The sequence below is a fragment of the Danio rerio genome, chromosome 3 (genome assembly GCF_049306965.1).
Source record: "Danio rerio strain Tuebingen ecotype United States chromosome 3, GRCz12tu, whole genome shotgun sequence".
Classification (NCBI taxonomy): Eukaryota; Metazoa; Chordata; class Actinopteri; order Cypriniformes; family Danionidae; genus Danio; species Danio rerio.
The window spans coordinates 63,176,514-63,189,529 of NC_133178.1; the positions used below are offsets into that span (position 1 = coordinate 63,176,514).

Here is a 13,016-nt window from a genome sequence, read left to right on the forward strand (position 1 = left end):
ACATCTTTACTGTAAAATACACTGTATTATTAGTCTTATCTGTAATTGTCACAGAAAGAGACAGGAAGCAGAGATGGAAATATTACCAAAGTTTATTGAAGAGGATGGCAGGAGATATACAGAACTCAATGTAGATGCTTTGCAGGATGTAAAGAGATGACCAGATGAATCAGAGAGACTGGGGGAATATTTGCAGAGAAGCCAGACACACAGATAGACGAATACGAGGGATCAATGATTACCAGAGAAGGGAGAAACCACAGTAAGGAGAAGAGACGTAGACACTGAAAATCACAGTGAATGAGAGAGATAAGTGAACTTGGAGAATTGTTCTAGACACTGACCGTGAGGAGAGTGCAGTACTATGAAGCAACAAGGCCAGACACTGAGTGAGGGTTGATGAGGGTATTGATGCTGCTGGAGTGATGAGCGGGAATGACGTGCAGCTGCAGGGCTGATTAGTGTTCAGGTGTCAGTGATTGTGGTGATTGAGAGTGAGGAGAGTCTGGCCTGGCTGTGCCAGTAATATATTGTCAAACAATTAAACAATGTGTACTTCATTAATCTGTTTACTGTAAAATAGCACAAATGGTAAATTACTGTATTCTCTAAGATTGGACAATTTAGCTTTTTCGATTCACAGCACATTAGAAGAGGATATTTCCCACAATGCAGCTGTAAAATACAGAAATACTGCTGTCCTACATATTACAATTACATACCGTGTCATTTACACTAATCATTAACAGTGTCTGCTGAGGATCTCATGAACAATAAATATTCAGGATAGTGAGAGATGCCATTTATTTTCAGATTTATAAAAGCAGTGTGTGTGTTTTATTGAACTCTAATCATTAATAGTGTGTGTCAGTGTGAGCTGTTGTTGTGTTGATGCAGTGTGTGTTTTTATTGAACTGTGTCAGTGTGAGCTGTAGTTGTGTTGATGCTGTGTGTGCGTGTGTGTGTGCTGAAGCGTTCAGAGGTTTTTGTTCAGCCGCTCCATTAGTTTGTATCACTGTGATACACTTTCGGCGCCGGCACCAGACTGGATGTTGGCAGTAAGTAAAACACTTTTAATGCAGTTCAGTCATGTTTTAAATTATTATTATAATTAATTACACTGTAAACTGCAGCTTTTACTTTGTGTTTGATTTGAATAGTTCAAATTTTAAAGCCAAATTTATAATCTGTCTTTATGAAATATATATTAATCTTCTCTTGAGGAACAACAGTTCACCTTAACAGACTTTAATAAAAGAGAGAGCAGGTTATTATTATGCAAATTGTACATTTGAAATATTTTGCAGCTTAAATCACTTAAGAAGAACTTTAGTATATATTTATACAGAATTGATGGTTTTATTGTCTTGTGTTACTGTTATTGAATTATGGTAAAGTGTTACTGACTAACTAAAGCACATATGACCCTTTAACTTCTATAAAATCTTATAAAAGATGTAATAAAATATATTAAGAACACGTTTTTGTTAAAGTTACATGTGGCAACTTAAAAATTAACATTGAAAAACACAAAGTTATTATTATATAATGTATAAATTAAGGTAATGTATAATAAATATAGCATTTATGAATGTAATTAAATAATAATAAAGTTAATAATTATATTAAAGGCTCTTTACTTTAAAGAATAACAGTTAAACATGATTAAAAATGTGAAAATAATATATGTATATTAAAATCTCTTTTAAAATAAAAGCTACTACTAGAAGTCTACTTAAAGTCTATTAAATGCGTGAAGAAACAAGTATTTCAGTGTATAGATGTGCCCTTTTTATTCATTGGTCTGTCATTTCAGTGAGACTTTCAGATTGTCAGAAATAAAACAGGGCTTCAGTTAACTTTCAGGATTTACTGTGTCTTATAATGTCGTGTCTATTGTTTTAACACTGAGTCCCGTCCTGCCACTCACATCCAGTGTAGACACTGTGAAATATTAATACAACATTTGCTATGCACAATAATGAACACACACACACACACAGACTGCTGTTCATTCTTATACACAACCGTTAAACTCCTCAAAGGCTTAGAGTCACACAGAGTTTAGAGGCATCAGCTGTTTCCATCCACCCATTTATATGTGTATCTTTGGATTATTGCATGACAAATGCTTGATAGAAAAGCCAAGATGTGCATAACTTTTACGTATGATCACCTCTGAGTCTTGATGTTTGTGGATGTGTGGCAGGACTGATTCTGTCAGGTTGATCTGTATATATTAATGGAGTTGTCGCTGCTCTTCTTCTTCTCTCAGGCGTCACTCCTCCTAAAGTGAGCGTCCTGCCGCCGTCCAGTGCAGAAATCTCCTTGAGCAAGAGGGCGACACTGGTTTGTGTGGCCAGCGAGGGCTTTCCGTCAGACTGGAAGCTGAGCTGGAAGGTGAACGGCCACATCAGGTCTCAGGAGAGCAGTGCTGGGCTGATGCAGGAGAACGCTCTGTACAGCTGGAGCAGCAGCCTGACTCTCACTGAGGACCAGTGGATGACGGAGAGAGGCTCTGTGAGCTGTGAGGCCACACGCAGCGGCCAGCCTACAGTCAGTGCACAGCTGACCAGAGATCAGTGCTCACAGTGAACTACTCGCTCGCTCCTCTGCTTCAGGCTTACGCTGATGATATCTATAATGTTATGATAATGGTTTATAATCTAAATAAAATGCTTTATATCACCTCTTATTATGGTTGACTCCTTTTGTGTGATTTCTGCTTGAGAAAGAGTTTTGATCTGTTTATAATTTCCCATGATCCTCCTGTGAAAATATTTATCATGACATACAGTATATTCCTCATTTATTAAGCATCAGCTTCTCTAATAAACTGTCACTGAATTGTATTCACTTATAAAAGAATCTGAAGTGCTGAAAGCTGCTTTCATTACAAAAATGTCGACTTCCCTAAAATATTGAGTCAAATTAGATTCACTCAGTGAAGCATGAAAACACCTGCAGAGGAGATGAAGACACCAAAAGTCTCTAAACAGCAAAGACACAAAGGAAACATGAAATAATGTATATAACCTATAAATATTACAAACTATGAAGTTTACAAACTTTTAAAGCCACTATAATGAGGAATAAATGAGAATAATGTAGAATAATAAACTCAAAAGTACGACTAAGTGAACCATATTTAAAGTTAATTTTATGATACAAAGTGAACAAAACAAAATAATCAGCAACTTTGCTTGGCTCGAAAAAGCGAGCACAGCTGCCTCTCGCGGATCCGCGAAACAAAAACCGCTCGAATACTTCTCCCGGGACGTATCTCGCGGTATTTACAAACCAGTTATTTAAGAATAGTTGGTTGCTTTTAAGATCATTCAGAATGAGTTAGTAAATGATTAATAAACTATTGAAATCAACAATTATAACTCTTATTATTCAGCCATCTACAAATAGTTAGTTTGTATGTTAATAAATGCTTTATTAACTCAACTGAATTCATTTATGTGAGCTAATCTAAAGTGAGCACTATTTACGTTTTTATGAATCTTTTATAAATGACAATTAAACATGAAATAATATATATAACCTATAAATATTACAAACTATGAAGTTTACAAACTTTTAAAGCCACTATAATGAGGAATAAATGAGAATAATGTAGAATAATAAACTCAAAAGTACGACTAAGTGAACCATATTTAAAGTTAATTTTATGATACAAAGTGAACAAAACAAACTAAACAGCAACTTTGCTTGGCAAAAACATCAACTATGAGGAAGAAACAATCTCACTAAACACAGAAGCACATGACTAGATAACATGAGGGAAAGGGAATCACATGAGTGGGTAAATCTATAATAACTACACACTATGAATCATTTAATAAGCAATAGCAAATAGTGAATTCATAATTTGTTAAGCATTAACGCTACATTAATATCATTAGTAAGCAGTTTATAACTGCAGCTACAAATGCTCTATTCTTGACTAATAACCACAATTAAAATATGTAATGATTTATTTTTCATTACTAAATTAAGTATTGCATTATTTACAAACCGGTTATTTAAGAATCATTTAGAATGAGTTAGTAAATGATTAATAAACTATTGAAATCAACAATTATAACTCTTATTATTCAGCCATCTACTAATAGTTAGTTTATATGTTAATAAATGCTTTATTAACTCAACTTAATTCATTTTTGTGAGCTAATCTAAAGTGAGGACTATTCATTCTTTTATGAATCTTTTATAAATGTCAATTAAACACTCAGTTCAATTTTAAACAGGCAAAAAAAAAAAAACTTTAATAATTTCTATTCACTTTAAAGACACACAAATGAAACTGTACTTCAAATAAAAAAATATTCTTTGCACCCTTATCTAAAATAAAATTACTGTACAGTTTGAACATTGCATCTTATGTTGTTAAATTTTCTTGTTTTATCCAATTTTATGTTGCATTGACATTCCTGTTATTCAGCAATGCTTAAACTTTACAGCCATTTTACTTTTTAGATAAGACAGCAAAGATGTATTGTTCATTTGATACCAAACCCTTTAATTGTCATTTTTGAGGGATTTATAAAGCATGAATAGTCCTCACTTTAGATTAGTTCACAAAACTGGATGAAGCTGCGGTAATAAAGCATTTATTAACAAACATAACAACCATTTTTATATGCTTGAATATAAGATGAAGATATATAAACGCTAATTTCAATAGATTATTAATCATTTACTAATTCATTCAATTAAAAAATCCAACTACTCTTAAATAACTGGTTTGTAAATAATGCAATACTTAATTTAGTAATGAAAAATTAACCAGTTACGAAGTATGAAAGTACAATTATTAAACACATTATAAGTGTGGTTATAAGTCAAGAATACAGCATTTGTAGCTGCAGTTATAAACTGCTTACTAACGTCTATTAATGTAGAGTTAATGCTTAACAGATAATGAATTCACCATATGCTAATGCTTAATAAATGATTTATAATGTGTATATTATTATATATTATTATTATATACACTTTATTATTATAAAGTGTTGCAGTGTTGCCCTTGCAAGATGCTGGATTACACTCAGTGTCATTACTTGAACTACAAATCCCATCATGCCATTCATTCCCACACCTGTTTCAGTTTACCTCTTGATTACACACACAGATAAAGCTAATCAGAGCTGATTACTTGGACTGTATACACAACACTCACACACGCATGCATGCTGAGACATATTTCACTGTCGTGTTCATCATGTAATCATTTCAAAAACACACCTGACCCCATTAGGGATGGGAAGATTCATCGATATGTATCGATACGCGGTCATGCGCGTGCAAAATGCGAGTGCATCGGTTGAGCAGCAGAGGATGAATGAAATTTTGGAAGCAAATCGAGATGCGTCGGTTTTTGCGAGATGCATCGATTTTTCCGAGATACAGCTTATATTTTTAATATAGAATGTATTTTTTATTTATTAACAAGTGTTGTCAACCTGTTTTTGGCGCATAATTTAATCGACCTACATAAAGTATGCCTTAGCAACGGATTTGCGGATGTGTACACTTACACTAAGACTCAGGTGTGCGGATGAAGCTAGTGGAGCGCCCTCAGAAAGCGCGAGAAGCAAAACAAACATTTTATTCCTCACTGAGTTTTAAATCTAAAGTATGGCAACATTATGGATTTAAGGATGGACGACATGACAGGACAGATGCAATTTGCAAAATGTGCCACGCATCTGTAAAATACGCGGGCAGTACGACTAATCTGAAATCTCACTTGAAGCGGCGCCACGGTGTTGTTGTGAAAGCATCTTCCAGTGTTCCTGCATCCCCGGCTTTTGCACTGCTTCAACCAGCTCCAAAAGTGGTGAGAAAAGCATTGAAAGTTTTTTTTCCATGCGCAACAGTTCTGCTCGCTCTACGCCAATAACGAATGCTATTGCATTGTTCATCTGCAAAGATATTCAGACTAGTGTCACGGAGAACGAAGGTTTTAAACACCTCCTCCTGTTAATTTTTATTTAATTATAATAATAATATTAATAATAATAATGATAAAAATAATGGGTGTCACGGTGGCACAGTGGGTAGTTTGACCACCTCACAGCAAGAAGATTGCTGGTTTGTTATATTTTTATTAGCCTGTTGTTTACAGTGACAGTGATGTTTCAAAGCAGCATAACACTGCTAGTTCACAACCTTAAGTTTTGAATAATCAGTGGCAAAATATCTTTGTAAAACTTGTTTTCATAGTTGAAAAGTTATATCACAATTCTTGTTGTGCAATGGTAAACCTTTATGTTGAAAGAGTGCAAATATATATATATTTTTAATATATATTGCACTTATACATTCTGTTTATCTTGAAAGTACTTAAATAATATGTGCTATAGGTTCTAAAATGGCCCTCTACTGTAAACTGACACTCTGGCTCTGAGAGAAAAGCCAGTTTGTAAAAAAAGTCTTGGTTTTGCTTGGTTAATAAATAATCAAACTCATTCAATGGCACAGCATCCTCTTTCACATAATCTCATAAACTTGATCTAATTAGTTAGTGCTGAATTATCGCATCGTATCGTGATATTGGTGTGAATCGTATCGTGTTGCATCGCAATATGTCACAAATGTATCGCTAATATATCGGATCGTATTCTTTGTATCGAGATGCGTATCGGATCGGCATTATAGCTTAGATGCCCAACCCTAGACCCCATGTCTATGCAACCCAAGCTCATTCTGGAAACGTAGCCCCGCAGACGTTTTTGGAGACCGCGATGGTCGTACGCGAGGTACGTACGGCCGCGTTTAGTTTTTTTCGAGCGAACGCTGCGGGGCGGTGTGGCGCCGCTCCGCTACGCCTCTTAGCGCTCGCCAGCCGACGGCTCGCCTTCGAGTGGAGGGCTTTCCCGATGCAACCAGTTTGTCCGCTTGGCTCACAGTGTTGCGTCGGCGGAGCTGAGGCCCCGGAGGAGGAGGAGCCGGCCGTGGGGACGACGACCGGGATCGAGTCCGGGGAAGAGCGGTTCCATAAATCAGGTAAGATGAACAACAGAATCCGAAAAATAAGGGCGAGAACGCGGCGGGATCCGAAAACGCGGTCGAAATCGAAGACGGGGGCTTTTGTTTTTTTTTATGTTTCTGGACGGCTTTTGCAAACCGTCGCTTGGGTTTAGGGAAAGAGGAGGAGTAGGAGGAAGAGTAGGGTGGCCGGGTCGGCCGATCCGGCGGCTTTTCGCGCGAGAACAGCATGGGCGCGAATGGCGCGCGCTCCCGAGAGGCGCCCGAGACGCGAAAAAGCGCGCACAGCGGCCTCTCACGGATCCGCGTAAACAAAAACCAATCGAATACTTACCTCCCTGGACGTATCTCGCGGTCCGCAGAAACGTCCGTGGGGCTACGTTTCCACAATGAGCCCAGGTGGTGTCTATGGGTGTTGCTGATACCCAAACAAAAACAGTTCAGGAGGGCTGAGGAGTAAATGAAGTCTTGAAGAAGGAAAGAAAAGCCAATCCAATGACGTGATGGTGTAGAGCAGAGGTGATACTGGCTCATGGAAAGAGGCATACAATGAAGCAGTGGAGGACCCGGGCGATAAAGTGATGGCAAACTTTGGAGCAAGACCGGAAGACCGCGAACGATTTATTGGGCACCCCTGGTGCAGCGTCTATCGGATACACACTTCAGAATCTCATCAGAAGTGGTAGGTCATCCATGAATTCGGACATAATACTCAGCTCGCATACTGTTTTTCATGAACTATATAGTAGGAAAGGATCCAATTTCAGACACAGCCATTGTTTTTTTGTTTGAATGAATGTTGAGTTTTGTGTGTGTGTAACCCCGCCGGTCCTACTCCACCCAACCCACTCCGAGCTGGGATCGATCCGGCGACCTTCCAAATGGGAGTCGGTTGCTCTAACAAGGAGGCTAAAGACCCTGACCTCTAGCGTCTGTCGCTAGAGCACCTTTAGATGTCAGAGGAGTGAGGTTTACTGGCCTCCGTTACATGTGTATGTGTGTGTGTGATGTATGAACAGCTGCAGCGTCAGTGTAGTGTGACGGAAGTTTTTGTACGGCTCTTTATCACTGTGTGTCGATTGCTCCAGTGTGGTCGCTCTGACAGATGTAAAGTCCTGCATCTTTAGGCTGGACTCCACTGATGGTCAGAGTGAAGTCGGCTCCGTGTCCACTTCCTGTCACTTCAGATGGCACTCCAATGAATCGATGTTTGGCACGGTAAATAAGTATTTTAATAGCTTCTCCAGGTTTGCTGAGGTACCAAGCCACGTGGTCATTAAGATGCACCGGCCTGCTGGCTTTGCAGCTTATTCTGACATCTTGTCCTGGTTGTGCTGTTATTAGCGGAGTCTGAGTGACGGTCACTTGACCTCTGCAATCTGGAAGAGTCACACATATAATGATTTGACAAAAGCACAAGTTGTTCCAATTAATATCTAGTATATTTGTACAAACCTTGATGGAATACTGCAAGCATTGAGATGAAAATGATGATGACAGTCATGGTTGTTCAGTGATGATGAAGGTTCTGTTCTTCTGTTAATTAACAAGGCTATACATACTTTCAAAGCACTGAAGTTTGCACAGTGTTGCTGCATATGTAAATGTTGGTGGTAATTATAGCAGCGAAGTCAACTTTCTAAGCAGGAACTGACAAATAAATATAACTACAGTTGAAGTCAGAATTATTAGCCCCCCTTTGTTTTTTGTTTTTTTTAAATATTTCCCAAATGATGTTTAACAGAGCAAGGAAATGTTCACAGCATGTCTGATAATATTTTTTCTTCTGGAAAAATCTTATTTGTTTTATTTCAGCTAGAATAAAAGTAGTTTTACATTTTTTAAACACCCTTTTAAGGACAAAATTATTAGCCCCTTTAAGCTAATTGTTTTTCTACAGAACAAACCATCGTTATACAATAGTTTGCCTAATTACCCTAACCTGCCTAGTTACCCTAATTAACCTAGTTAATCCTGTAAATGTGTCACCGACTCGGTCCCAGTATCTCCCCTCGCTGGCCAGCAGAGGCCACCATCTCCGGACTTTTAGCATTACGTCATCCATCTACACTGATTGCGCATACACCTGATTGGAATCTGGCTAATGACCCACGTACCTCTTATAAGCCGCACTCAAACACTCGTTCAGTGCGAAGTCTTGTTTAGCCCCGGCCAGCATTACTGAGCGGTATTTCCAGCCTGATCTCCTGTGCACGACTCCAGCCTGTTTCTTACTTTGCTTCGCCTTCTGCCTGCCCACGACCCACGCTTGTTATACGGACTCTGACTCTCTCTCTGCCTGCCCACGAACCACGCCTGTGATACGGACTCTGATCCTTGCTGCCTGCCCTTGACCCAAGCCATTGGATCCTGGTTCTCGCTCTCTCCCTTCCACTCATGCCTGGTAACTCACTCTGTGTCTGTTCATCATCAGTCTTGATACCCATACTACTACTACTGTGTGTGTGTGTGTGTGTGTGTGTGTGTGTGTGTGTGTGTGTGTGTGTGTGTGTTAAATACTGCATAATGGATCCTTCCGTGTCAGTCTCCTCGTTACAAAATGTCACTTTAAGCTGTATAGAAGTGTCTTGAAAAATATCTAGTCAAATATTATTTACTGTCATCATGGCAAAGACAAAATAAATCAGTTATTAGAAATGAGTTATTAAAACTATTATGATAAGAAATGTGTTGAAAAAATCTCTCCGTTAAACAGAAATTGGGGGGGAGAGAGAGAGTTTTAATTTTATTGCCATTTCAGCGTCTATGGCTACGTCAGGGCAAAAAGAAAATAGATCAAGTAAAAATATTCTAACAATTAAAAGTCATCAACAGCAATAAATAATGTACAAGGTAAAATATATAAATAATAATAATAATAATATATAAGATAAAAATCTAAAATATCCGTTTGATAAAAATTCTACAACTTTAGATGGATTTACGTTTAAAAATATTTCCTTTAAAGTCTCTCCAGATCAATATTGTTGTCTGATAACATTAAAAATGGGGCATTCCACAAGAATATGTTTAACTGTTTGTTCTGTTGCAATAAAGGCATTTTGGTGGTTCTTCTTCGTAAATGTTCATGTGTGAGTCTCGTGTGTCCAATGCGGCATCTTCTATACACAATCTCATCGTGTCTTGACTTAAAAAATAGATTAGATTTTTTTCCTATTTCAGGTTGAATTTCAAAAAGTTTATTTTCTGGGCACTGATCCCATTCTGATTGCCATTTGTTGAGAATATATCCTTTTATTAGTGGCTTAAGATCCGAAGGTGGGATTTTGCACTCCTTCAGCTTTCCAGTTAGGGCTGTTTTGGCGGCTTTGTCAGCTTGTTCATTCCCAAGTAGTCCAGTATGTCCTGGGATCCAGCAGAAGACTATATTATAAAACTTTCTCTGTAATTCATTCACTTTGATAAAAATATCAATAATAATGGGATGCTCCAGTTTAAAAGAATTTAATGTCTGTAGACAAGATTTAGAATCAGAAAAAATTATAAAATTGTGTCCTTCAGCATTTTCAATGTGTTCCAGCGCTAAAAAAAAAGTGCCTTAGCTTCAGCTGTAAAGATTGAGCTTCGATCAGGAATGCGAATGCCGTGGTGTGATTGACCCATTACTATTGCTGCAGAAACGTGACGTTCCTTTTTTGATCCATCTGTGTATATTGGATTATGGGTAGGATAAAAATGTCTTATGCCAGCAACTGCTTGTTGATATGTATGTGGGAATGTATCAGCCTTCTTATGCTTGCTCAGATCCAGATTTACATGCAACTTATTTAATGTCCATGGTGGGACCAGGCCAGGGGTCGGCAACCCGCTGCCCTAGTGGCTCCCTGGAACTTTTTCAAAAAATGTTTGAAAATGGAAAACGATGAGGGAGGAAAATAAATTTTTTGTTTTAATATGGTTTCTATAGGAGGACAAACAATCTTAACGTTTTCCAATGCTGTAAAAGTGTGTAGAATATTTAATTTCAACATTTCTGTCAACGCAGATTTGCGTCATAGCCTGCGACACACGTTTCTATCCGCAGGGCGGGATGCCAGGCAGGTAGCTGTTGTAAACAAACCGGCAGCTGTGTGATGCGCCATGGAGCGCAAGCTGTCTTTGCCAAAGATGTACAGCGGGGCACGCTTTCTCATTTTCCCTCCCTGAGAGAATTCAAAGAAGCCCATCCCGATCACTCACTCAACGGTGATTATTTACAAGGTGCGATCGTTGATATGCAAACTGCATTTGGGAGCAGATTTTGCGAATTGCGAAAGGAAAAAACGAGACTGTCTTTCCTTGACACACACTCCTGGAGATTGACCCTTCCTTGTTGGGCACATTCCCAGGAATGACTCGAGCTGATCTTGAAATGGAAATGGCAGGCTGCGTTTTATTGCACTGTTTGTTGCCCAGATAAGGGGCACGTTGTGCACGTTCATTTTGATGTTGTTTTTTTTTGAATCCTCAAAATAAAAAAAAAAACATTAAAAAATCTGATTTCTTTATTGCATTTCTTTAATTTCATCAAAGCAAAACATAATGCAATAATATTGTAATGTAGTTAAACTTGAACATTAAACATAATTCATTAATATTGTAATGAAGTTAAACTTGAACGTTAAACATAATTCATTAATATTGTAATGAAGTTAAACTTGAACATTAAACATAATTCATTAATATTGTAATGAAGTTAAACTTGAACGTTAAACATAATTCATTAATATACTGTAATTAAGTTAATCTTGAGACGGCATCGTACAAGAGAGTAGTCACGTGGCGCGTCATTCTCTACAGGATGCACTGCAGGGAAATGAACATTTAATCATGAAGGCTCAGTATGTATTTGTAGCTAACAAAGTCATTTTTATAGTAGGCTAATATAGCTAATATAAATACATACAGCATGTGTTGCCATCATTATAAGGCTTATATAAGGCTTTGAATTTTTTGCGGCTCCAGACATATTTGTTTTTGTTTTTTTTGGTCCAATATGGCTCTTTCAACATTTTGGGTTGCCGACCCCTGGACCAGGCAAATGAGAGTCTGGTGGATGGAATCAAGATTTACATTTAGGTTTTTAATGTGTGTTCTGATCCGCACACCGAATGGTCAGAAATTGGGGGGAAATAAACAGGGGGCTAATAATTCTGACTTCAACGGTATCGAATAAACATGCATTTTTACCGTGGAAATTAATGCAATTATTATACTACTGGATATAATGGATATCATTTAAGTTAGACCAGGGGTGTCAAACTCAATTCCTGGAGGGCCGAAGCCCCGCACAGTTTAGTTCCAACCCTGCTCAAACACACTTACCTGTAGGTTTCAAACAAGTCTGAAGGACTTAATTAGTTTGATCAGGTGTGTTTAAGTAGGGTTGGAACTAAACTGTGCAGAGCTGCGGCCCTTTGGGAACTGAGTTTGACACCTGTGAGTTAGACAGAACAAAATAAATGCCTAAAATCCCACAGTTGACTTAATAATTCTCAAATTGAATCTGCTGTTAAAATTTCAAGCTGTTTCCGTCAAAATAACCGAGAACAGATATTGCTTATTTTATAAAACAACTTATAACACACCTACACATGCTGACTGGAAAACAAAAGCCCACTCAAATAACGCACCAACAGAACATGTCTATGTAGTATCCTACCAGGGGCGGATTGGCCATCTGGCAATTCAAGAAGAGCCGGACCATTTTTTAAATGTGGGCCGGTCAGTTTTTTTTATATTTATTTTATATTTATATGTATTGTTTTTACATGCAGGCAGCTTTTACCTCTTGCAAGATGTGAATATTATGATGATGATGATAATATTAGTAATAACAATGATAAATGTTCAGCATTTGGCCCAATCGCCAACCTGTGCAGAGCTGCCCTAAATATAAACAGCCAGCTCTGAAATGATGTTATTTCATTTGGTTTGAATGGAATTTGTTTGGATCCAAGGTTTTGACATATTTCCGATTAGGAGCCTTATAACAAAAATAATATTAGGATATTAGA

The 13,016-nt window shown here is 37.8% G+C and overlaps 1 protein-coding gene and 1 long non-coding RNA gene across 2 annotated transcripts; one reads left to right on the forward strand and one right to left on the reverse strand.

Annotated features, from left to right (window-relative positions):
* Positions 1-915: 915 nt before the first annotated feature.
* LOC101885199 (uncharacterized) lies at positions 916-2,690 on the forward strand. The gene is made up of 2 exons (XR_012401291.1): positions 916-1,058; positions 2,276-2,690. It is a non-coding gene; the product is annotated as an uncharacterized lncRNA (long non-coding RNA).
* A 5,374-nt stretch (positions 2,691-8,064) lies between these two features.
* trem2 (triggering receptor expressed on myeloid cells 2) lies at positions 8,065-8,503 on the reverse strand. The gene is made up of 2 exons (XM_009299847.4): positions 8,455-8,503; positions 8,065-8,378 (listed from the first exon to the last, which is right to left on the reverse strand). Exons 1-2 carry the CDS (start codon positions 8,501-8,503, stop codon positions 8,065-8,067), a joined length of 363 nt encoding a protein of 120 aa, XP_009298122.2.
* Between the last annotated feature and the right edge of the window lie 4,513 nt (positions 8,504-13,016).